Source organism: Eimeria necatrix, genomic scaffold (assembly GCF_000499385.1).
Source record: "Eimeria necatrix Houghton genomic scaffold, Enh_scaff38, whole genome shotgun sequence".
Lineage (NCBI taxonomy): Eukaryota > Apicomplexa > Conoidasida > Eucoccidiorida > Eimeriidae > Eimeria > Eimeria necatrix.
In genome coordinates, this window is record NW_013654284.1 from 80,056 (window position 1) to 101,002 (window position 20,947).

At 53.9% G+C, this 20,947-nt stretch overlaps 5 protein-coding genes across 5 annotated transcripts; 4 read left to right on the forward strand and 1 right to left on the reverse strand.

Annotated features, from left to right (window-relative positions):
• Nucleotides 1-690: 690 nt before the first annotated feature.
• Nucleotides 691-1,512, forward strand: ENH_00049730 (hypothetical protein, conserved; the record flags this gene model as incomplete). The annotated part of the gene is made up of 1 exon (XM_013581197.1): nucleotides 691-1,512. The coding sequence occupies one exon, from the start codon at nucleotides 691-693 to the stop codon at nucleotides 1,510-1,512; it is 822 nt and encodes a 273-aa protein (XP_013436651.1).
• Nucleotides 1,513-3,212: 1,700 nt separating this feature from the next.
• Nucleotides 3,213-6,934, forward strand: ENH_00049740 (hypothetical protein, conserved; the record flags this gene model as incomplete). Its single annotated transcript, XM_013581198.1, has 7 exons — nucleotides 3,213-4,956; nucleotides 5,140-5,208; nucleotides 5,393-5,482; nucleotides 5,636-5,716; nucleotides 5,903-5,959; nucleotides 6,127-6,237; nucleotides 6,450-6,934. The coding sequence occupies 7 exons, from the start codon at nucleotides 3,213-3,215 to the stop codon at nucleotides 6,932-6,934; spliced, it is 2,637 nt and encodes an 878-aa protein (XP_013436652.1).
• Nucleotides 6,935-7,592: 658 nt separating this feature from the next.
• ENH_00049750 (hypothetical protein, conserved) lies at nucleotides 7,593-8,342 on the reverse strand (the record flags this gene model as incomplete). The annotated part of the gene is made up of 2 exons (XM_013581199.1): nucleotides 7,593-7,958; nucleotides 8,322-8,342. 2 exons carry the CDS (start codon nucleotides 8,340-8,342, stop codon nucleotides 7,593-7,595), a joined length of 387 nt encoding a protein of 128 aa, XP_013436653.1.
• A 3,957-nt stretch (nucleotides 8,343-12,299) lies between these two features.
• On the forward strand, nucleotides 12,300-14,021 carry ENH_00049760 (hypothetical protein, conserved; the record flags this gene model as incomplete). The annotated part of the gene is made up of 1 exon (XM_013581200.1): nucleotides 12,300-14,021. The coding sequence occupies one exon, from the start codon at nucleotides 12,300-12,302 to the stop codon at nucleotides 14,019-14,021; it is 1,722 nt and encodes a 573-aa protein (XP_013436654.1).
• A 2,555-nt stretch (nucleotides 14,022-16,576) lies between these two features.
• ENH_00049770 (hypothetical protein, conserved) lies at nucleotides 16,577-20,739 on the forward strand (the record flags this gene model as incomplete). Its single annotated transcript, XM_013581201.1, has 2 exons — nucleotides 16,577-18,641; nucleotides 18,830-20,739. 2 exons carry the CDS (start codon nucleotides 16,577-16,579, stop codon nucleotides 20,737-20,739), a joined length of 3,975 nt encoding a protein of 1,324 aa, XP_013436655.1.
• Between the last annotated feature and the right edge of the window lie 208 nt (nucleotides 20,740-20,947).

Sequence of the window (20,947 nt, forward strand, 5' to 3'; positions counted from 1 at the left end):
GCACTGCTTGTTAGCCTCCAGCCCGCTCGGACACGGCAATGTCTCGCCCCCGCTGCAGGTGAAAGTGCGAGCTTTTTCGCTATCACCTGCTCCACCGCAAAGAAAAAATCTACTTTCTAGACAAAATTTGAATTCCTGAGAAGGTGATGGCCACTGTGGCCCCCCAGGGGCCCCCACTGCATGCAGTCCCCAGGGAATCGGGAGGCCCTCAAGATCCCGCTGCGCAGGTGGGCCATGTGTTGCATCAAGCAGTTCGCCTGTGCTTCCCCAATCTCCACAGGCGTTCTGCAATTAGATTTCAACTTTGTCGCGGTGGGCTTCGCTTTCAGTCACGGGGAGGCTAGGGCCCCCCAGGGGCTCCTGCTGTGCCCACCTGCTGACGCCCAACACTCAGGGCTAGCCACTAGCTGCTGAATGCCCAGAGCCCCCAGAGCTACACTGTAAAACTTGTGGAAACGCAGCGCAGGCGAGGGGGCGGCTGCGGGGCCCGAGCGGCGCTGGCAGCGCCTGCGGCCAGCCGCAATGGAGGCGGGGGCCTCGCGCACTTCCCAGTAAGGCAGCAGAAGCTCAGGGGCTGTCTGAGGCAGCTCCTGCAGACGCTGCGGCGCAGCTGCAGAGCCTTATGGTGCGCACAGGCCCCAGCGCTGCGGCCGACGGCGGGGCTCGCGAGTTTAAGGCCAACTAGACCCCATGAGGACTCCGTGGGCAGCGGTGGCTGGGGCAGCCGCACGCAGCAGAGCCACTGGAAGCCTGTTCGGGGGAAGCGCTGGAGTTTTAGCAGTTGCTGCAGCAGCAGCAGCAACAGCAGACACAGCAGCAGCTACTGCAGCAGCTGTTGCTGAGGAGCAGAAAAGGCCGCTTCTGCGCAGCAGCTTGAGCTCCCCACTTTTCCTTCGTACAGGCATTGAAGCTGCCTCACAAAAGGGGAGATGGCGGCGCCTTGCTATTTTGTGTCCGCTGCAGCAGCAGCAGCTAGAACAGCAGCGACAGCTGGTCAGAACCAGCACCTGCTTCTCCCATCTTGCATGCAGCTACAGCTGCAGCAGCAGCAGCATCTTGGGCTGGCCCGCACTATGCCGGCTAGCTGCTAGTAAGCCAATAGCGAATAATGCCAATTGGGCTCCTGAGGGTCTGTGGGAAGCTGCTGCTGGCGGTTCAGCCCGAAAACAGCGCCTCCTGCTGCTACAACCCCGGCAACAGCAGCCTGGGGTGCTGCAGGCCCTACAACAGCGCTGCTTTCTGCTGCTGCAACAGCCGCGAGGGACGCAGCAGCAGCTGCAGCAGCAGCGCTTCATAAGCACGAAGCGGCGGCGCTATTTCAAGATGCGGAAGTTTCACAAGAAGAAGTACAAGAAGCGGCTGTTGCGGTCTAAAAAAGTCCCTTTTGTAGAGATAAATAAACCGAAGAGGACTTGGAAAACGCTGCATGAAATGAAACTGATTAGAAAAGAGTTCAGGAGAGGCGTGCCCAAGAAAGGCGCCAGGATGCTCAAGCTTAGGCGACAGCGCTGAGGGCCGCGGGGGCGGACGTGGAGTGGCAGGCCTGCAGATACAAGACGCTATTGGGGCGTTTTTCTTTCTGTTTCAGTTTCGTTTGCTGCCTCTTTTGGTTGTTTTTCAAAAGACTCTTTTCCTCTGAGGTTCTGTTGCCCTAGAGTGGCTGGCTTTCCTCTCAGGTTCCCGTAGCCTGCTGTGCTAGCGCCCTGGCTAGCAGCAGCTAGGCGTTTTGGATCCTCCTGGTGCTTCCCTTAGCAACAGTTGCTTCTGCTGGGCGGCCGAGGCCCCCCAGCCAACGGCCTAGGGGCCCAAAGTGCAGGGCCTTACTGTGCTTGACACTGTCAAGAGCCTCCTTAGGCTCAGGGCGCATGTCTGTGCGCTGGACATGAGCATTTAGGACAGACTATGCGAGTAACCTGCAATGGACATGAGTATGTGCTCAAGTACAGTACCCTGTGTGCACCCCCAGCCAGTCCCTTCTATGCACGGTGCGGAGCCCGTAGATCCGGCCCTTTCCTGTGCGAGAATAGGGGCCTTAATAACGCTGGTGGCCTCCAGAATCTTTTTTGAGCGGGTTTCACCGGCTTCCCTGAGTTAACTTCAGAAGCGCACAGCCTCGTACGCACCGCACGCCAGCCCTCCACCAGCCATCGCCGAGCGGGGCTGGAAACCTTGGGAAGGCCTTTAAATGCTGTAGCCTTAATAAATATTTCTCTAGATTCATCTTTTAGATGCTAGGGTTTCATTCCACAGTAGTTTTCAGCGGCCCCACGTATGCTGCGCGGCGTGCAAACTCCTCTCCAAACGAAGTGGTCACAGCCCAGCGGCGATTTTAGGGGGGCGAGCAGCATGCTAACCTAGTATTTATACTAAAACTTTTGCATAGCATGTACGAACTGAACTTCGAGCTGAAACGGCGGCTGTTTCTACGGCCAGCGACAGGGGGCCCCTAGTTCTGCGGTCTCGAGGCAGCGCGTATGCAGGTAGGCGCTCCACTTGGGGTGACCTGCAGTTCCTTTCCAGAAATATGTGCTGCGTATGCACCGTAGTTACTTTCTTAACTATTTGAGCTGAATTGTTCAATTGAGTGGGACAGAGCCGCAGCAACCCCAATGCGTGCAAGGTTGCCGCCGGTGTGGCTCCCCGCACGCCCTCGCAGGGCGTTCTGAAGTATCAGTTAAGCCAGGGTGCCGGCTGTTCTTCTGATTGCCATTCATCCTGATGGTCTAACGTATACAGATAATAGTTCATCTACCCCAGCGCAGTGCCTCGTGATGCGGGCTTTCGTTATGTTTCTTGCTCGCTTCTCCGCCGCTGGCCGCCCTCTGCCACTCGCTCACAATAGCTCAATCGGGGACGCTGTTGTGCGGCGCTGCAGCCTCCCGCTGCGCCCGTAAAGATTGAGTCTTATGGGTCCCTCCTAAACAGCCCCTGTGGGTCCTTCTGGGCTGCCCCAAGACACTGCGGGGGTTCATCTTCCGTCCTTCGCCTGACGTGTCCCGCTCCCACCAGCGCGGGGCGCGTCTGGCCTCTGGGCCTTTGGCCCCAAAGAAACTAGCGTAGAATTTTCCTTTCTATTTTCGCCACTGCTGTGGTAGTGCAGTAGTGGCCACACCAGGGGCTCTGCGAGTTCTTGCTGCGAAGAGCAGCGAGGCCTTTGGCCTACTGCCCGCTGCCGCTAGGGAAGCTGAAGTGCTTGCATAGGAGGCCTCAGCATGCAGGGCCTGGTTGAGGCGGCGGCCTTGGGGCTGCTTTTCTGTGGGCTGCTGTGGGCGGGCCCTGTGGAAGGGGGTGACAGCTCCAGATGGCCAGAACGGTACATCTACTTGCAGTCTGGCAGATCTCCACCTGGCAGGTACGGGGCCTATAGCCGAAAGACTACTAGCGGAGGCGAGCTCCACAGGAAGTCAATCCCCTGCGAAGAGTCCAGCAGCATCTCTGACGGGACCCAAATAGGGCCTGCCTTGGCCCGCACGGCCAGCGAAGTAGGCCAGCATCGGGCGTTGCTGCTGTCTATAGCTCTGGGAATGATTTTTCTGGTGCGCGGCTACTACATAAGCAAGTCGGGTAGCAAGCCGTCGGAGATCCAGAGCCTCCGCAACAAGCTGGAGAGCCGGATGGACCGGCTGGCCTCGGATAAGGCCAAGTTGCTGGAGTCGAAGGCACGCCTAAGCGAAATGCAGCGCCAAATAGCTCACGAGCAAGGCATTGCACAGGGCCAGAAGCTCCACTTGGAACGCCAGAAGCTGCTGCTGCACGCAGAGGAGGAGGAACTCCGCAGCAGGGAAAGCCGCATGGAGGCCGAGCGAGCCAGCCTGCGGGAAGTCGAGGAGGAGGCTAGACAGACGAAAAAAGTGTTCCTGGGCAATGAATTTCCAGACGAGAACGGGGGAAACGAGGACCTGCAGGCCGCAGGAAGGACCCACACCCTTGGCCAAGCCGCCGACATGATGAAAAGGGTGGAGGCGGAGTTGGGCGTTTTCGAGACAGCAGCCTGCAGCTCCTCTCAGGCCAGCAAAAAGACCCTTCTGGTTCGGGAATTCACGGAACTGGCCAAGATGAGAGCAGCAATAACAGTGCTCAGGGCTCTCCCCGAGGAACCCACCAACGCGGAAGAGGCCAGGGACATCCTGAGGGCCCGCCGCTTGCTCTTGGCCGCCGCCGTTCGCTGCCAGGTCATCTCGTGGTCGACCATTCATCGACTTTTGCAGCTCAAGGTTGAGCTACAGGCGGAGATGATCCTGGAGAACTCGGGCAAGGAAGGGCTTGAGCAGCTCCGTGAAGTCGCGGAGACGGAATGGCAGGTGCAGGAGGGGCAGCAGAAACGGGCGAGGCAAACCCTGGCGCAGCTGGAACAGGAAATAAAGAAATGCAAAGAGAAACAGCGCCAGCTGCACGAGTACGGAGCGAACCACAAGAACCTTCGACGGGACGCCGTCAGGAGGCTCGAGAAGCAACTATTCGACTGGGAGAGCTACGAAGTCACTGTAAGGGCCACCAAGGCCAGGATTCTGGCTACTGAGGCCGCAGCATCCACCACACGCGAAGTGTTTCTTCGGCAGAAACGCGCGCAAATCCAGCGGGCAGTTGACAACCAAGCTCAAAGGTGGCGGCGGCTTCCCAACGACTCCATTCGCCTTACAGAGCTTCAGACTCTGCTTTCGGCCGTCAGTGATGAGCTCGAGGAGGCCAAGGAGATCTACGATATGGCCAAAGAAATCAAGGACGCCTACGAAGCGAAGCACCCAGTCACGGAGGAAACGCCTTCGTCAGCGCAGCAGAAGCAACAAGCCAAGCCACACAGGCCCCTTGTCTTCGAGGAGAGGCGCCGCACATACTTGTACGACAGAGGAAACCTGGGACCTTCTGATTCGGCACAAGCGAAACCCTCCCATGCGATGCCCGTAATTTCCACTGTAAGTGCGTCTTCGTTGTCGTCGTCGGGGGGATACAAAGTAGGTAAGCATGCCTTTCCACACGAACCACCCCAGGCCTCACGCCTCGTAGTTTTCTTATTCTGCTGGACTAGACTGAAGCTGCGGCAGCTGAAATCGCAGCAAGAGGAAGCAGATGCACTCTAGGAGATGTTGCTGTCACACTGGGTTACGATCTTTCCGTTATGAGCGCCTACGGCATTCGCAGGCTTTTTACCTCGCGCACCTGAAGGAGTGCTAATGGGGAAGCAGCTCAGTCAGGTCCCAGCGCGCTCAAGTAGGTCCTTTTCTCGTCCTTTTCTCCCTGCGGTTCTTTTGGGTGTCCAAGTATGGCTAGCTTGTCAAATCCATGCAGTTTTAGGCAAGCACTACAAGTGAATGTGACTGTCGTCGAGGCTCTCAGTGCCCGTTTAAAATTTCCAGTGCCTCATCAAGAGATTCTTTGCGTACTGTCAATTCAGGTTCTCCAAATTACGATAATTCGGATGGATACAGGCAATCCAAAGGCAAAACACAACAAGCAAAAGCTGCTCCGGCGGCATTTGAGCCAGGTGTGTCAATTTCGCCTTCAACGATCGCTCCGTTTTTAGAGTAGCCCCCCTGTAAATGCTCTCGTCACGTCCATTGGGTCCATAGTTCCTAGCTCTTCTCACTTTGGTGAGTCAACTGCAAACGGCGGCGACAAGCTTTGCGAATTGTCTCAGGGCACCCAGAAACGCCATTTCCAATTCAACAGGACAATGTCTTGGTGCGGAGCAATAAGGAACGACCGCCTTCAGAGTCAAGTAAGTAACCTGCCTACCGGCTCCACGACAGCACATCTGCCTATCTCTAGAATCCAAGCACAAATGCATATGCGCACTCAACTGCGAGTGCTGAGTGCAGCTGGGAGGTGATATTTCGTGTGTTAGGGGACCTCCAAGACATGCTGGTTCGTCCTCTTGTATGTATTGGTGATTTGTGTACACCAGGCGACAGCGAAGCAGCTGATGACGTACCGTACATAGACGATGATGACGATTCTGAAGGTGGGGGTATACATACTTTTCTCGTCTCCGCCCGCATCTTTTTGTTTGTAGGGCCATCCATTTACGACTGAAGAAAATGTGCCGCACTCGCAATCCTGCTTATGTCGACGCTGAAGGAACTGGCTGCATAGGACTTTCATTATGAACTTCTCCTGTTTTCTTCTCAGAAACACCGCCTTTACCACCGCCACGTATAATTCCGCCACCACCAAAACGCCCGCCACTACCGGACAATGCCATTCTTGAAACAGATATGGATGCGGAATCTATCGACGAAGGTACTTTCGCTGTATATCTCATCTTGGGCCATTCTGGCAAACTTCTTTCAAAGAGTCGCTGTTGCTTGCAAGCTATGTGCATGCAGGCAGCTGGGCCACCGGAATGTTACGGACGGCGTTCACCTAAATTCTTTAGATAGTGTATTGCTGTTTGGATATTCGTTGTTGGCTTCAGCAATTTGCATGTCACCGCTTTTGCCTTGTTGCTGCAGGTAGATCTTTCCATTTGGACTCATCTTCGGAAGATGGCGACAGTTCTAGCTTGCCGTCGTTACCTCTAACCATGGCTCCCCTGTCAACAGGAGCAAAACTCCTCACCTCCAAGGGCTTCACGCCCATACAGCCAAGCATCTCGTCATCGGGAAAGCCGTTTACGGAAGTGTCCTCGCAGCTTGCCCCAGAAGCTGAAGCTCGGCAGCCGCAGTCTGCAGCTCCACCAATACCACGCGTTGACATTCAAGAGGCAAGCGGACCTCAAACGCATTCAGGTGTGTCTCATGCTCACCCGCTGCACCTCGAAACGTCTTCCCTTTTTTTGAAACTTTCAATTAGTAAAGAGATGCAGATTGGAGCGTGCAGTCGCCTTAATTGCATGCGGCAAGCCAAATTGGTACGAAGTACTGAGTATTTTTTCTTCTGTAGCTCTCACGAAAATTGCGAACTGTGTTGTGTCTGCTGGCAACAATGGAGGCGTTGAGAGACGCTCTATTGGCACATCACCAATGACTGACAATAATAATCCTGAAGGTGAGGCAAGCTAAATTAAGTACTTCCATGTATGCTTCCCAGGCTAAACGAGTGTCTGATATGGTACCTACAGCCTTGCATGGAGGCTGTAGCTATCTACCACCAGAGCGGTGCATGAAGGCTGTAGCTACCTTCGGCTACCACCACCTCACCAAGTGTGCCTTCAGCATCCGCAGTTTATCCCACTCCCGAAAATGCCACTCAGTTTCTAGAATTTTGAGCATATAACATGTCCGCGTGCCGTTCGTCTTGTCCTTGAGTTTCGTCCTACTTGCCTCTTAGCGATCTGAATGTAGAATCACTTGCATACACCTGTGCACAGCTGCCTCATGCGGAGCCACTAAGAAATAGGTTTTAGTCTTCGGGACATTAGGGGCAGCCGTTGTGTTCATTGATGCTGCAGGCGCTTCTGTGCACCTTGCCGCACCTGGTTTTTCACGTGATGAAGGCACTTTAGAAAAAACCAGCGCAGCAGGACCCGGTCATTCGCTTTCACCTGGGACCCCTGTAGATTCACCTGTGCTTCGAGCGCCTTCGCCAATGCCTCGTGCGCGCTCACCTGTGCCTCGAACACCATCACCTTTACCTCGTTCGCGCTCACCTGTGCCTCAAGCGCCTTCACCTTTGCCTCGTTCGCCTTCACCTGCTCCACCAGCGTCTCGAACGCCTTCACCTTTGCCCCGTTCGCAATTACCTGTGCCTCCAGCGTCTCGAACGCCTTCACCTCTCCCTCGTTCGCAATCACCTGTGCCTCCAGCGACGAGCCCAGTGCCCGACGTTACTGTCACAGCGGAGAGTGTTTCGAAGCATTCGGGCGCACCTGAGTCACAGGGACTGGCTACACGGAGCTCGGGCGGTATAGCGTCACCGCATACCGATGAAGGTGATGACGGGAGTGATGAGGAATCCAGTAAGCCATCTACTGCGCCGTACCTCGGTTCATAAGCGTCGAAGTTTAGTTGGTCAGAAGCGACCTACAGGAACATGCACGCAGGCCTTACGCCTGTAGTGTCTCCAGTGCAGACGATATGTTTATTGGTGATGCAGGCGGAAGTGGGGAGCTTGAACTTACCATATAGGCGCTCCCTGAAGAGAATAGTTAAACAATGAAGAGAGCAAGAGCGATTAGGGGTGCAACCTGGCTGTTCTCTTCCATCAAGTGCAGGCCTGCCTGCCTTCCTTTGGTTTGGCCTGCGCACAACTGGAAGCATTCCGCTATTGGAGCAAGCAGGTTATACTTTCTTTGGGAAACAAAGCCTCGCGGCCCGTCTCTGGATTTCTATTGTTCCTTCGTGCAGGGCAGCAGAGCAGTGTCCACTGCAGGCATGGGGGCTTACTGGCGGTGCCAGTGTAGGCATTAACCCAGACAAGGAGTTGAAAGACCAGCAGACTACTAAGTTTTAACCATGGCGGGTGCTGCCTATGATCCCTCCTGGAAATTTCTGGGGGCATGCTGATCTCCTTCGCGAAGCAGCAGGGTGTTGGAAACTGTTTTGGAGCTTCGAGTTGAATCTTTGATCGGAAGCTAAACATCATGTAAAGCTCCCCACCTGTCTTGCTCGGAAAAGGGTTTTCTATGATTAGCTTTTATTTGCAATCTCAGCAAAATGCGCCTGCTTCATTTTCAACCCTTTTACCAAGGACGCTTGTGTGGCTATAGGATCCTGCTGGCGCTGATCCACGCGCTGGCGGATACTAGATATGTGCCAAGCTTCATCTTTTTCGTGTGTCTTCTTTCTTTTTTAATGCATGTATCACTTTTGTAGATCAGGTGAATTAGTAGTAAGAAAGGCACATGTGGCCTTTCCCAAGCGATTCCGTTGCTCCAATCACGAGCAATTGGAACTTCCCACCAACCTGTGATGGCTACTGAAAGGAGTTATGGCTCGTGTACTGCTGAATGAATGGGCAGGCAGTTGCCAAACATCAGAAAAGATGCAACAGCAGAAGCACTAGGCTCCTGGATTCCCATGGAGCCACAGCCTGGGGATTTGTTAAAGTCTAGTTTCTGGCACTGGTTGGCATGCTCGTGCATGGCAACGGCAAGCCGTTTGCGTGATTCTGTGGGTGATAGGAAGGTATCGTTCTTGATGGGGCGCCATTTGCAGCTACTTCAGGCGCTGCAGATCTGCAGTTGGGATCTGTTGAGTAACACGGTGGGATGGACCACGGGCCGCGCATTAGCTATTCTTTGACAGAGTCAGGCGAATGTCTTGACAACTAGCGCAGCTGGAAGACAGTGCTCCAGCAAAGGAGTTAAGTTTTTGTTGAATTGGAGTGCAATTCAGAGCGCCCTTGAGGCTAAATGCGTTTTTTGTACTCCAAGTGTCATCTCAAAGCTTGCGGCGTCTGCGTGACGTACCAGGTATGTCGCGTGCGTATAGGAATTTGGTATACAAAGTTTGCAGAAACATAGTTTAGTCTTTTGTGCTGACGTTTTTGTGAAGTGAAGCGAACATCAACTTCACCTGCACTATCTAGGGTAGCGGCAGCGCTTACCTGTCGCCCTAGCTTCCGGTTATTTCGGCCTGTACCGCAGCTGATTTGGAGGTGAGGTGAGGCTGCCAAGAGGGTTTATTTGGGGTTGGAAAGGCTTCACACTCGATTGGGTGCGCCGTACATGTGTAGGCTTTTTAGTTTAGTAATAAAGGCGTTAGAGAGCGTAAAAGCATAGATACGAGTTGTTCTCACAATTTCTCAAGAATGTTGGCCAAACGTTTAACCCAAGCGCTCCGGTTCTGCCGTCAACCTTGTAGCTTTAGAGATGGGTTAAAAATTCCTTTGCATGTGTGTTCCAGCGCTCGCCGCAATTTCTTCGTCAAATCTGACAGAGGCATTGTGTTTTTCGTAGGCAGGATTGTACAAGCTGGGCGACGAACGCGGGGACGAGATTGATCCGTGACTGGTGGAGTGAGAAATTGAATAGGCGCTTCGGTTTAGCGATACCGGATTTCTTCGCTGGATGGAGCTAACTTGTCTGCTAGACCGTGTGGTAGAAAGGTGCCTTCTTTAGATGCTTTCTTTACTAATGAGCATGAAAGAGTCAACTGCGAATTCAGTGTCCCAATCAAATCGCCACCTGCACCGTTAACTAGTTGATGCCTTTTGCCTGGGCACGAGACATGCCGGAAATTTCTTCAGTGTCTCAATCAAATAGCCACCTGCATCGTTAAGTAGTTGGTGCCTGTTGCTTAAACACGAAACAATCCGAAAACTTCTTGTGCATATGCTCACATTCGTTCTTATGGTCAAGTGAATCGCACACTTTCTCAATCAGCGGACTGAGTGGGGTAATTGCATAACATCGTAGAAAAGCAATTCACAAGTTTGATTTCAATTTGCCCTAATTCGTCATAATATATAAACTGCTGCTGCTAGAGGCGGACATAACATCCAACAGCTCTGAAATTTGTTGTAGGCATAATGTGATGCGCTTACTTAGTTTCTAAGTAGTTGTATCATGTTTTACAGCCACACAGGAATGGAATACTAGCTAGAGATGGTGCGGTTATGGCATGAACGTTCGAGGAGCCTACTACTTCTGGCCGGTGCTGATGGGACAAAAGCCACAATAGAGCAGGCTCGAGAAAAATTTTTAAGAATTCAAAGTATCTCTTCTCTGCGAGGCAAGAATGAACCAGCAGGAGCTCTGCGTCTTAGTGTGTATGTTAGCTGCATATATATATCAGATGCGGATATGAAGGAGCGGTGAGCGCTTAAACTGAACTAGCCTGCTGTAGTTCTCAGTGCGCGGTCACCTACGGGTGCAGCGCACAGCAGACCCAGACCCTCCACCATCAGACGTTGTCGCCTCTGCTTACTTTATTTCAATGGGAAACCGTTCGTAACAGCAAATTCCAGTTGTTTTGCCTCCAACCGAGCTCAATTTTGTCGAGTGACTCCTATACTCTATTTGGTAGTGGCTAGGTCCCAAATAAAGGTAAGTGCCGCACCAATAACCTTGAAACTGAGATTAAAACACCTAAAGTCAGGTTAATCAAAAGGAAAACTGCCATGGCGACGTCAGCTCTCTGTACCTTCACCAGAGATGTACACTCCAGATCATATGGTTTGCTTCCCAATTCGAAATTTGGATCCAAAGCTGCCTGCCTTGAATACACAAGAAAATTAATTATTCGCATGTGAGCTTTCTCCTCAAATCCTAATCGCTGTTTTCATCAGCACTGCACTCTACCATGGTGTTGTGCACGTTCCCCTTTGCAGATGCCCTTGTACAGCTTGAAGTATCTTGCGCCAAGGATAACTGCTTATTTGGGATATATTGTAGGCTAAAAGTGATTGCGGGTTCGTGTAGAGTGGAATTCTACAGCAGTGAATGCAGCGGAACGACGCCGTTGAAAACCACGTAGCCCACACTCATCGCCTCTTCCAAAAGAAAAGCCCTTCATCCGGCTCATGATGACCAGAGGATGGAATTCTACTCGATAAACATTGGAAGGAATGCTCCCTAGGAGATATTTCATTATGTTACACTCGATGCTACCGCACGACGCTAACTTGCAGCAGCACAACCATGGGGCCTCATGCCGCACTTCTGCTTGCCCTACTTTCTCATTTATGTTGAAATGATACCGAAAATTGCATTCAAATGCCGTATAATCTTTCCCACTCGCATAGGGACGCTCTTTGCTGCTAAATTTGCGTACACGCCTGTTCTTCAGAGGGCTGGCTGAGCAAGGGAAGAGGCTGTTTGTCTTAAGCGGGATCCGCTTCCAGCCCTCGACGCCCTTACACGGCAAACTTATGATTTCTGCAGTTGCTCTTGCCTGCTACGCTATAGTAATACAATCGGAATTTGTTTTAGTGCGAAGTGGAAGGGACTAAAAAGGCTCCTGCTCTTCAACTCACGTTTATTCCAGATAAGCCAAGGGCTGACCTAGGGTAGGGCCCACTGCGGCGATCGCCTACGTCAGCTGAGCAGGAAGCGTTAAAAGGATTTCCTTCAAGCATGTCCGCCGGGATCATACCTGAACAGATGAAAGAGATGCAGAACTACTGCATCGGTGTAATATAGCGGTCGCTTGAGCGATGCATCTTCCCCTCTGCGCGTCCGCCGTAAGGAAAGGCCAGCAGCGCACAAGTGCAGAAAACCAGCTGCCATTTGGTACTACGAGAAGGGGCTGCAGCTTATTGGCAGACCAACGGACACGAGAGTACTTTCCAGGGCCCACGGAGGTAGCAGCTGTTGGGAGGCCAGTGAACCCTGTTGCTTGCTTGCCCCTTTGTTCCGCTTGCGCGGAGTGGAGAAGTCTCCGTAGAGAACCACGTGATCTCGTTGGGGCGAGCACGCAAAGATGCTGAAGAAAACGGGAATTGCTCTTGCCGGGCTGCTGCTGTCCTCCGCAGTTTCTGCCCAGCGTAGCCTAGCTGACGGACTTGAAGACCGCTTTGAAGGCCCACCAATATTTCCTAGGAGCGCGGCAGCCACTGCAGAGGAAGCGGCGTCTTTTGACGGTCCTGCAGGTCAATCCGAGCGAGTCAGCCAACCTACCGCACGGGAAGAATCGCCACCTGCCGCTGCCTTGGAGTCGGTAGAGCCTCGCGTGAAAGCTCAGCATAAGGAGCTGACGGAACGTTTCTGGATACCGACTTCAGCAGTAAATCAGAACCGCAAGCTCCATCCACCCCCTTCTGGGGCAAACCTTTCGGTTGCTATCAAGGGAGCTGGAAAGAACCAGCGAGAGCGCTGGCGGCACGACCTGCGCTCCAGTACCTTGACGCACGCGCTGAGAAACGCGAGCACCCACCTGGGCCGCATGTCCCGTCGCGTGTATCAAAGGGGAGAGGACTACTGGAAGAGCCCCAAGAGGCGCCGGGCCCTGGTTTACTTCTCCATTGTCGGCGTCATTATGGTACTTGTGGCCTACGCCGAGCATAAGTCGAATATGTTGTCAGTGGAGGCTCAACAGCTGGCGGAAAGAGATTCGTTCGTAGAGAAAATAGAAAGGGAGGTGGCGGCGGAGGCTGAGGCAGTGAATGCCGAGGTGGAGGAGCTGACGGCCAAGAAAAACGAAAATGAACAGGCAGGGAAGGAGCTGGAAGCTGAAGAAGATGCAATGAAAAGGCGCAAAGAAAGTCTGCGTGACAAAGCCGCGGTTCTCCAGGAGCACCAATTGATCCTGCGAGTTCGCGAGGCGAAAGCCCAGCTCGCCTCCCCGAATGAGCTCGAGGTGATGGGCACTGCTGCGGGGAGGAAGGCGGTGCTGGAGAAGCTCAGCGCAATCAAGGAGGAGGCCAACCGCCTCTTTTGGAATGAAGAGGCCCTTAGGGCTAGGGAAGACACGGCGATGACGAAGTTGGCGCGGCTAGAAGCGGAGGTCAGGTCCAAGTACCACACAGTTCTGCGCATAATGAGTTTGGACGAGCGCAGTCCAGCTATGAAGCAGCAGACGCTGCGGCTGAAAGAGGAGCTCCGAAACTCTGTCGCGAGCCTTGAAATTCTTGTTCACCAGACGATGCTCCTGCTATCGGAGGATATGTGGGCTGCGAGGGCAGAGAATAAGCTCCTGAAGAATCCAGCGGCCAAGGCCCAGCTGCTGCAAAACCTGGAGGCAGAATGGATGACGCAACTAGATCACCAGGAGCGGCTGACGATAATGCAAGATGCATCTATTGGGAGCCTAGGACAAACCCGTAGCCAAATTCAGCAGACGAAACGTGCCTTAGAGCAGGTAACAACTTCGGAGGAGCAGAAGCGGCTAGAGGACCGTCTCTATAGCCTGCAGACAGCTGAGCTCTACCACGAAAGCTACCTCCGCGTTGTTGACTCCGAGATCAATATTCAGCTTGATAAGCAGGCGTGGCTGACCAAGATGAGGGGACTGGTGGAGGAGGCGGAGAAGAGGGCCAAAGAAAGACTCAAGGCTTGGTCAACCCCAGAAGCGGCTCGCGCGGAGATATCGGGCTACATAGAGGCTATAGAAGGCCTTCTGTCGTGTCTAGACGACAAACTTGCACTGTGCTACAATATACACAGGACTTGGAGGGAGAAATGGACCCAGGTAAACTCGGTCTAGTGAACACTCATGCAGGCTCACAAGGTGAGGCGTTTTGTATACACTGAGGCCATAAGACTAAACGATTAGAATGTAGCCACGATCAGTCGCAAACCCTGCAAACTGCTACATGGTCCTACTTGTGGGTAGGGGCAAGAGATGGGTATTTGAAGGCGCGCACAGCGCCCACCGCAGAGCGGATTCTTCACGCATATGTGGCCGTGTGGATGCTGTGATCCCTATCTTCCATTATTTTCTCTGTCCTTTTATTTAAACGCATATGATGAGATCTGTTCCCCACAAGGTGGTTTTTGGCCGGGCCTGGCTGGGCCTGTCTCTAGCGGTACTATCATGTGTTTTCGTACACTGCGCCCGAACAAGGCAGCGAAGAAATCGTATCAGCAGGCGCCCTGAGCAAGCATATGTACAGCGGTGTGCGTGTGTGTGTACGCCGTGTTCTCGGAGCACGCGGTTTGGTTATTCAGTGAGGAAGCTCAAGGGGACTTCTGTTGCCTCCTCGCTCACAATAAGCCAATGGTCCCTCACCTCACTTGACGAAAGAGCTTTGCATGCATTTATTTCCAGTTGGCCTTGCTTGTTATTTTTCTGTATGAATAGCACCAAGGATCAACTCAACTTCTTCAAGAAGTAGTAGACTTCAGATATGCAGAAACCGTGTTTGCGGGGGGCTTCTGATCTCTCAGAGTCAGCTGCTTTGTTGTGATGCGGTCAACCGCCGCGTGCTGAGGGCAGGCATGTCCGAATTCCCAACCACTTAAATAAATAGAAGGTGGTAGCTCCGTAGAAAAAACCTCCATTTACTGCTGCCTTTCTGGCCAGCTTTTGAGCTTTTAAAGCTATAAAACTGTGTGGCTATCCAATCACATCAGCTGCTAGATAGCAACTTAGCAATTTAGCTCTTGTGGTTGAGGAAATTAGGAAATTCACTGTGTCATCTATCCTGGAGGCGTCTTCGCTATAAGGTGTATACTTCACGGCTTTCCTTCCACAAACCTTCAGGGAAAAGCACTGTACTTCGCGCTTGAATGCGAATCCCTGAACATTGTACTTCGCGCTTGCGTGTGAACCCCTGGTGAACCCTCGTGCCCTCCTCTTTCCACCAACAACCGATACAGCCGGAAGAAAAAAGGTATAATGAGGCAGTTTAGAAGAAGATAAAGCTCTACCAGCCAGACAAGTAGAGAAAGCACAACAAATTAAACGCTTTGGTGAACTACAGACTCGGTGCACTCCGCTACTGAGTCAGTGCACTGCGCTCTGCCGCTGCAGGTTTCCAACACTCTCAACCGGCTTCCCACTGTCGTGAATAGAGATTCACGACAGTTTATAATTTAACGTTGGAGCCTGCATAGTCCCAGTCTTTTAACAGGCCTGCACGGGCATTTTACTTAGCCAGCCTGGAAATTCTGCAGCCATCAGAACGAACTGTGGCTGCAGCATAGCACAGACTATCTCCGTGGCTTCCATAACCAAGTACTGCCTTCGTGTAGGCTCCGTTGAACCTGAAACAGCTGTCGCCGCTAGCACGTGACTGCTGTTCCTCCATTTTCATTTTATGTTGCCACCCTTGAGATATCCTCGTCTCCTAGCAAGTACCTCGTCACGCACACACTAAGCGTTCAACCCTACGTGAAAACTGACAAACCAGGACAGAATGAAACCGTACCGCAAATTGTACAACTGAAGCACTCACATATTATTAGGTCGAGGCCAATAGCCTCCTGCGGCTACTGCGTGTTGTACGCTTTCCACGACGACAGATAGCTGCAGTATAAGCCGCCAAAAGCATATTCGCCACGCAGTTTTTCAGCCTGTGTTCTCCTTCGAATCAAATTCAGTCTCTGGCCATATGCAAACAAAAAATAGATGGGGCAGAACAGCAGGGTAAGAGCCTTCCGTGGCATCTCTCTGATCCTATCATTCATTCATAAAGTGGTTGTTGCGCTTTTGTTCCGGGCTGGGCAGCAGTTGAGAAGAAGAAGGGTAAAGAAGCATCAGTAGCGGGCTGCCAGCCGGCGGGGCCGTAGTAGCTTTGGCTTCACTGCATGCGAGACTTCCGCAAGCTTTTCCAGATGTATACATTTTGTGTAGTATTTTAAGTATGAATTCGAGGCTGAGGGATACAGTATGCAGAAGATCGGCACAAGGAAGTGGGATGCATGTAAGCTGCCTCGCTGCTTCGGCGGGCTTCCGATGCAGAGAGCAAAGCAAGAAGGGACATACGTCCTCACCATTTATGTAGATGTCCACAGCGTGAAACAAACCTCAACGGCAGGAGACAGTATACACAGCAGGGAGAGACTACAGTGGGCCAGCAGCGAGGGCCCCAGGAGGGCCCCCGCAAACTGCGAGGCCCTTGACTCAAGTGCTGCTGTTTCCAGTGGCCCACGACCGGGCCTGAAAAAGCGTAGGGCGCTTCATGTGCCCATTGTCTTTTGAGGGGGGGCCCCGTTTCAGAAGCAGCGGTATAGTTGACAACAGGTGGGGGCCCCAGCCGCTTGCTGCGCGAAATACGGTATTTTCTTCGAGGTTTTTAGGGTTGTTGCCCTGCAAAGATGTCGCTGCCGGAAAGTACATTCTCACAGGCCTCAGGAAACCAGGAGAGGCTCTCGGCTGGCTCTCGGCCCTATACTTCTGTTATGGGGCCTACGGGGGACTCAAGCGCCCCTAGGGCCCCCCTCCCTCAACCCCAGCCCCAAGGGACTATCGGCGCTGCAGCTGCATCCTCTCCTGTTGCTCATACTCAGGCATACATGGATTCGGGAGAGCGAGTCCTTATTCCATGGGGTGTACCGGCAGCAAGTGGTGCCGTTGCAGCTGCTGCATGGGACCCTAAATCGGCGCTGCAGTCGAAGCAGCAGCAGAGGGAAGCCCTTTTTCACGCGGCATCCACATTTAAGGAGGCTGATGCCCCATTCGGGGCCCCGCTTGTTCAGGCGTCTCTGCCATTGACCACTGACGGATCCAGCCCAGCAGTTGGCCCTCCACATGTCCCTGCTGAAGGGGAAGCAGGCCCTCGTCAGTGGCCAACCCCAGTCCCTCAGCCTCCTTGGGTAGGAGGAGCCACTGGCCCTAACACGGCAGCAGCAGCAGCAGCAGCATCTGTACCGTCTACTTTATCTATTCCTGAGACACAGCCGCAGCAACAACAGCAACCGCTGCTACAGCAGCAACAGACACAACCGCATCATCCGTTTCTCGCCGGAGATGGTCTGCACGGGGTTCATCCTGGGGCCCCTGGGCTGTCTGGAGCTCCTGGGGTACTTGGAACCCCTGAGGGTCTCGGCATCCCCTCCGCGGCCGTTACTTATGATGCAGCCGAGAGAAAGTGGCAAGCGAGGTGGGCTCAAGGGAGTCAGTGCGGAAGTGACTCTGCCGCTGCTTCCCATATAGGGCCCCCCTTAGCTGATGGCAGTAAGATGGGCGAAGAGGGGCCCCTTAACTCTGTTCCCACAAATCAGGAGTACATACACGCTGTAATCAACGAGGGAACCCACCATAACAACCCCAGCTTTCACCTAGCAGCCGAAAGCTCCCACCTGCAGCTTCCCAGGACAGGGCCTATGGTGTTTATGCCAGTTGCAGACGACCTGAACTTTGCAGGGGGCCCTTTGGAACAACAGAAAACCAAGAAGAGGCCAGAGAGCCACGGGGAAATACCAACTCAGCGCTGGATTTCGGGGGCCCCTGGGGTCTCAGGAACCACGGGGCTGAAGAGCGAACCGGGACCAGCAGCCAAGTTGGGCTGCGCTGTAAAAGGCCAAGCGCGGCTTGCTGCAGCAGCACCGCAGCAGCTGCAGCAGCAAGAGATGCAGCAGCTTTCCGAGGCATTGGGGGTCGCCAGAATGGGGGCTTTCCAGAGGTCGGGGGCGCCTTCATTAATCGGCGACGGGCAACAGCAAGCGGAGTACGGCATGTACAAAAGCTTCGGTCCGAATGGGGGGACCCTCGTGAGCCCGTGGCCTGGACTTCCAGCTGCTCAAAAGCTCGTCAAAGGGTCAGCGGGGGGCCCCCCTCAAGGGGGGCTATGCGTGGCAGGTGCAGCTGCCTCACTCTCACGAGGTCCCTCTAGTGTTAGCTCTTCTGTGCAGATGGCGCGTGGGTCAGCCTTGCCGTCTTCGTCTCAGCTGGGAGTTCCTCAGGGCCCCCCAGACTGTTTGCTGTCTGCAGTTGCATCGCAGCAGTATGCGTTACTGGCGGTGAGAGCTTTCCTGCTAGCTTGTGATGTACCTGTTGCTCCCCCGTGGAAGCAAATAGCTTTGTGGGGCCCGTGGCTGTCGGGGCAGCAGCGGGGGCCGCCACACGTGGGCTTGCAGTGCCCCCAGCCTTGTGGGGATCCCAAGCAGCCAGAGGGAGATGCAGGCCTCACAGAATGTGAGGAACCTGCACAAGTAGTAGAGGATGAGCCAGTGGGGGGTCCGCCAGAGGAGAACACTCCAGAGGCTTCTGAAGAGGCTCACGTCGGCGTTGCACCGGGACAAGCAACTGAGCAGGCGCCTGTCAAGCAAGAGCGCAAGAGGAAAAGAGTAGGGGGCTTTCAAGGGAGTGGCGCAGCAGCGAAGAAGGCCTCCAAGAGCCAGCGCTCTGCCGCAGTAGATGGCGTCTTGATGACTGCTCAGGGTAAGAGTTTGCCACAATAGAAGCGGCTGCAGCTGCGTGGGCAACATGTCTCTTTAAGAAAACAGTGGTATAAGCTTTAACGCACCATAGAAGGACTGTTTTCCTCTCTTTATGTGCTCGTTGCAGTAGATTCATTAGACACATCCGGGATGTAAGCATGCTGCTTCTGTTGTGTTTGCTGCTTTCAGATTTGTACAAAGGCGAACTGCTGTCTTGCGCGTCGCCTCCGTTGCCCCTGACGGCTTTGCAGCAAGCTGACCTCTGCCTAGAGCTGATAACAGCTCTGGGGCGACTGCGGCCTCAGTGGCGTCGGCGGGGCAATCGCGTGCCTTACCAGTTGCACGTGGCACGGCTTAGACCTTCTTTGCTCTTTCCAACAACACCACCGAAAGCCGCCGTTCTCGAGTCATACAGAACTGCCCTGGGGCCCCTCGTGGCCCACATAGCGGAGTTACCGTACGTGCACTTGGCCCCGGGAGAGGCGGAAGAAGTTGTCGAGGAGGTGGAAATGCTGAAAGGATCGGCAGCAATTGACTCTGTGCTGGATGCCCTTGATGCTATGGGGCCTTGGGGCCATCAAGACGGAAGCCAACTAGAGCGAGATTCAGAGGCTATGGAAGCCGAAGCGATGAGGGACACGGGTGACCGCAGGCAACAACTGCTGGTGCAGCACCAACAGCAGCAGCAATTGGAGCAGCTGCAAGCGCAACAGCAGCAACAATTGCAACAGCAGCAGCAGCAGGTAGATGCAGCCCGCATATCTGAAGTTCAGGGCCCCGCTGAGACTGACGTGATCTTAGCATATAACCCGGACCTGAAGGCTCTCCGCCAGTTGAACTACCTCGTCCCTGGAACTCGAGTGTACATACACGCAGATGCACTAGAAGTAAAGTTGGCGGAAATGGCTCTACCGCCCCTGCCTCCTCCACCTGCCGGAGGAGGTGAAGGAAACCTGTCGGCACCCAAAGGGCCACTATCGAAGTTTGTGATGGTGGAAGCAGGAGAGCGATACTTCACGCTTCCATATGGGGAGTACTTGCCTTTGAAACTGGTGAGCCCTCCTCATCATGTCTTGCAGTTCTCCATAGGCCAAGTCGTGCAGCTGCTTCAGGAAGGTCGTCTCTGTTTACTTCGGTTTACCGAGCGTGAGGCCCTCAAGCGGCGGCTTCCGCTGTTGGGGGCCCCCGCGGGACCACCCAACGACCCCACTGCGGGAGGAGGCGGTGGGTCTGTTGGGTACAAGACACAGAGAGGGACGAAGCCAGCGTGTTGCCCTGCACCTCCTGGCATAGAGAAAATATGCCGGTGCAAGTGCAACCACAGGCGACAAGAACTGTACGCACAGTTGAAGCAGAGGCTGCGGATCGACAAGAAGGGCTGCCTGGCCGCCATCAAAGATTGTCTGGACTTAAACCACGTGGCCTTTGCTCTGCCCTCGGCGCGAACTTACCAGCTGGAGATTCTGTCGTATCTGTTTGGAGTGGACCCGTGGTTTTATGCCAAGAACAGACACGAGGCCCCATCGCAGGCCGAGATTCCTAATATCATACGGCGGTACAAAGAGCTGACCACGACGAAGGAGTACGAGCAGTCATTCAAAAGCTGGCTAGAGGAACAAGCGAGAGAAAAGTGCCTCCAGCAAGAGATCACAGCAGACATAACAGCCATAGGCCTAAACCTGAAGGACGGTGATGGGGGCTGCGTCACTGCTTCAGCGAACCCAGCTCAGCAGGATCCTAGGGTTCAGGCCAGCATAGCACAACTCGTTCCGAACACCCCCATATGTGTGCGTATCAAAGCCCTTCTGGGCCTGCCCTCGGGCAATGAGCAGCACTTGCGAGGTGTAGTTCGCCGGGCCCAAATGCTCCCTAGGGGCCGAGCAATCAGCATATCAGTTAATAACAGGAAAGAGGAATTCGTGCTTTTGCCGGAAGAACTCGAGACTCTCGTTGCTCACGATGACCTACGACTCGTGCGGATGAGGTCGAGGCAGTGGTTTGCATACGAGGCCCAGGCCACTGGGGTCTCGGGCGCATCCGACGTGCAGTGGCCCAGCTCCACGCAAGACGACAACTGGAAGGCAGATGCCCAACCCTGACAAAATCGGAACGTCATGGACTTCTGGGGATAAACTGGTTCCTAGTTGACAGTGCACAGACGAGTAACGTCAGTCAAGAAGTTCGCTGAGGTTCCATACTTCCTAGGCTGGCTGGCTGCTAGCTAGCAGCAGTGAACGGCTCATAAGCGCTTGTTAATCCGATCGAGGTGGATACGGGCGCGCAAACTCTGTCTATTGCGTATACGAT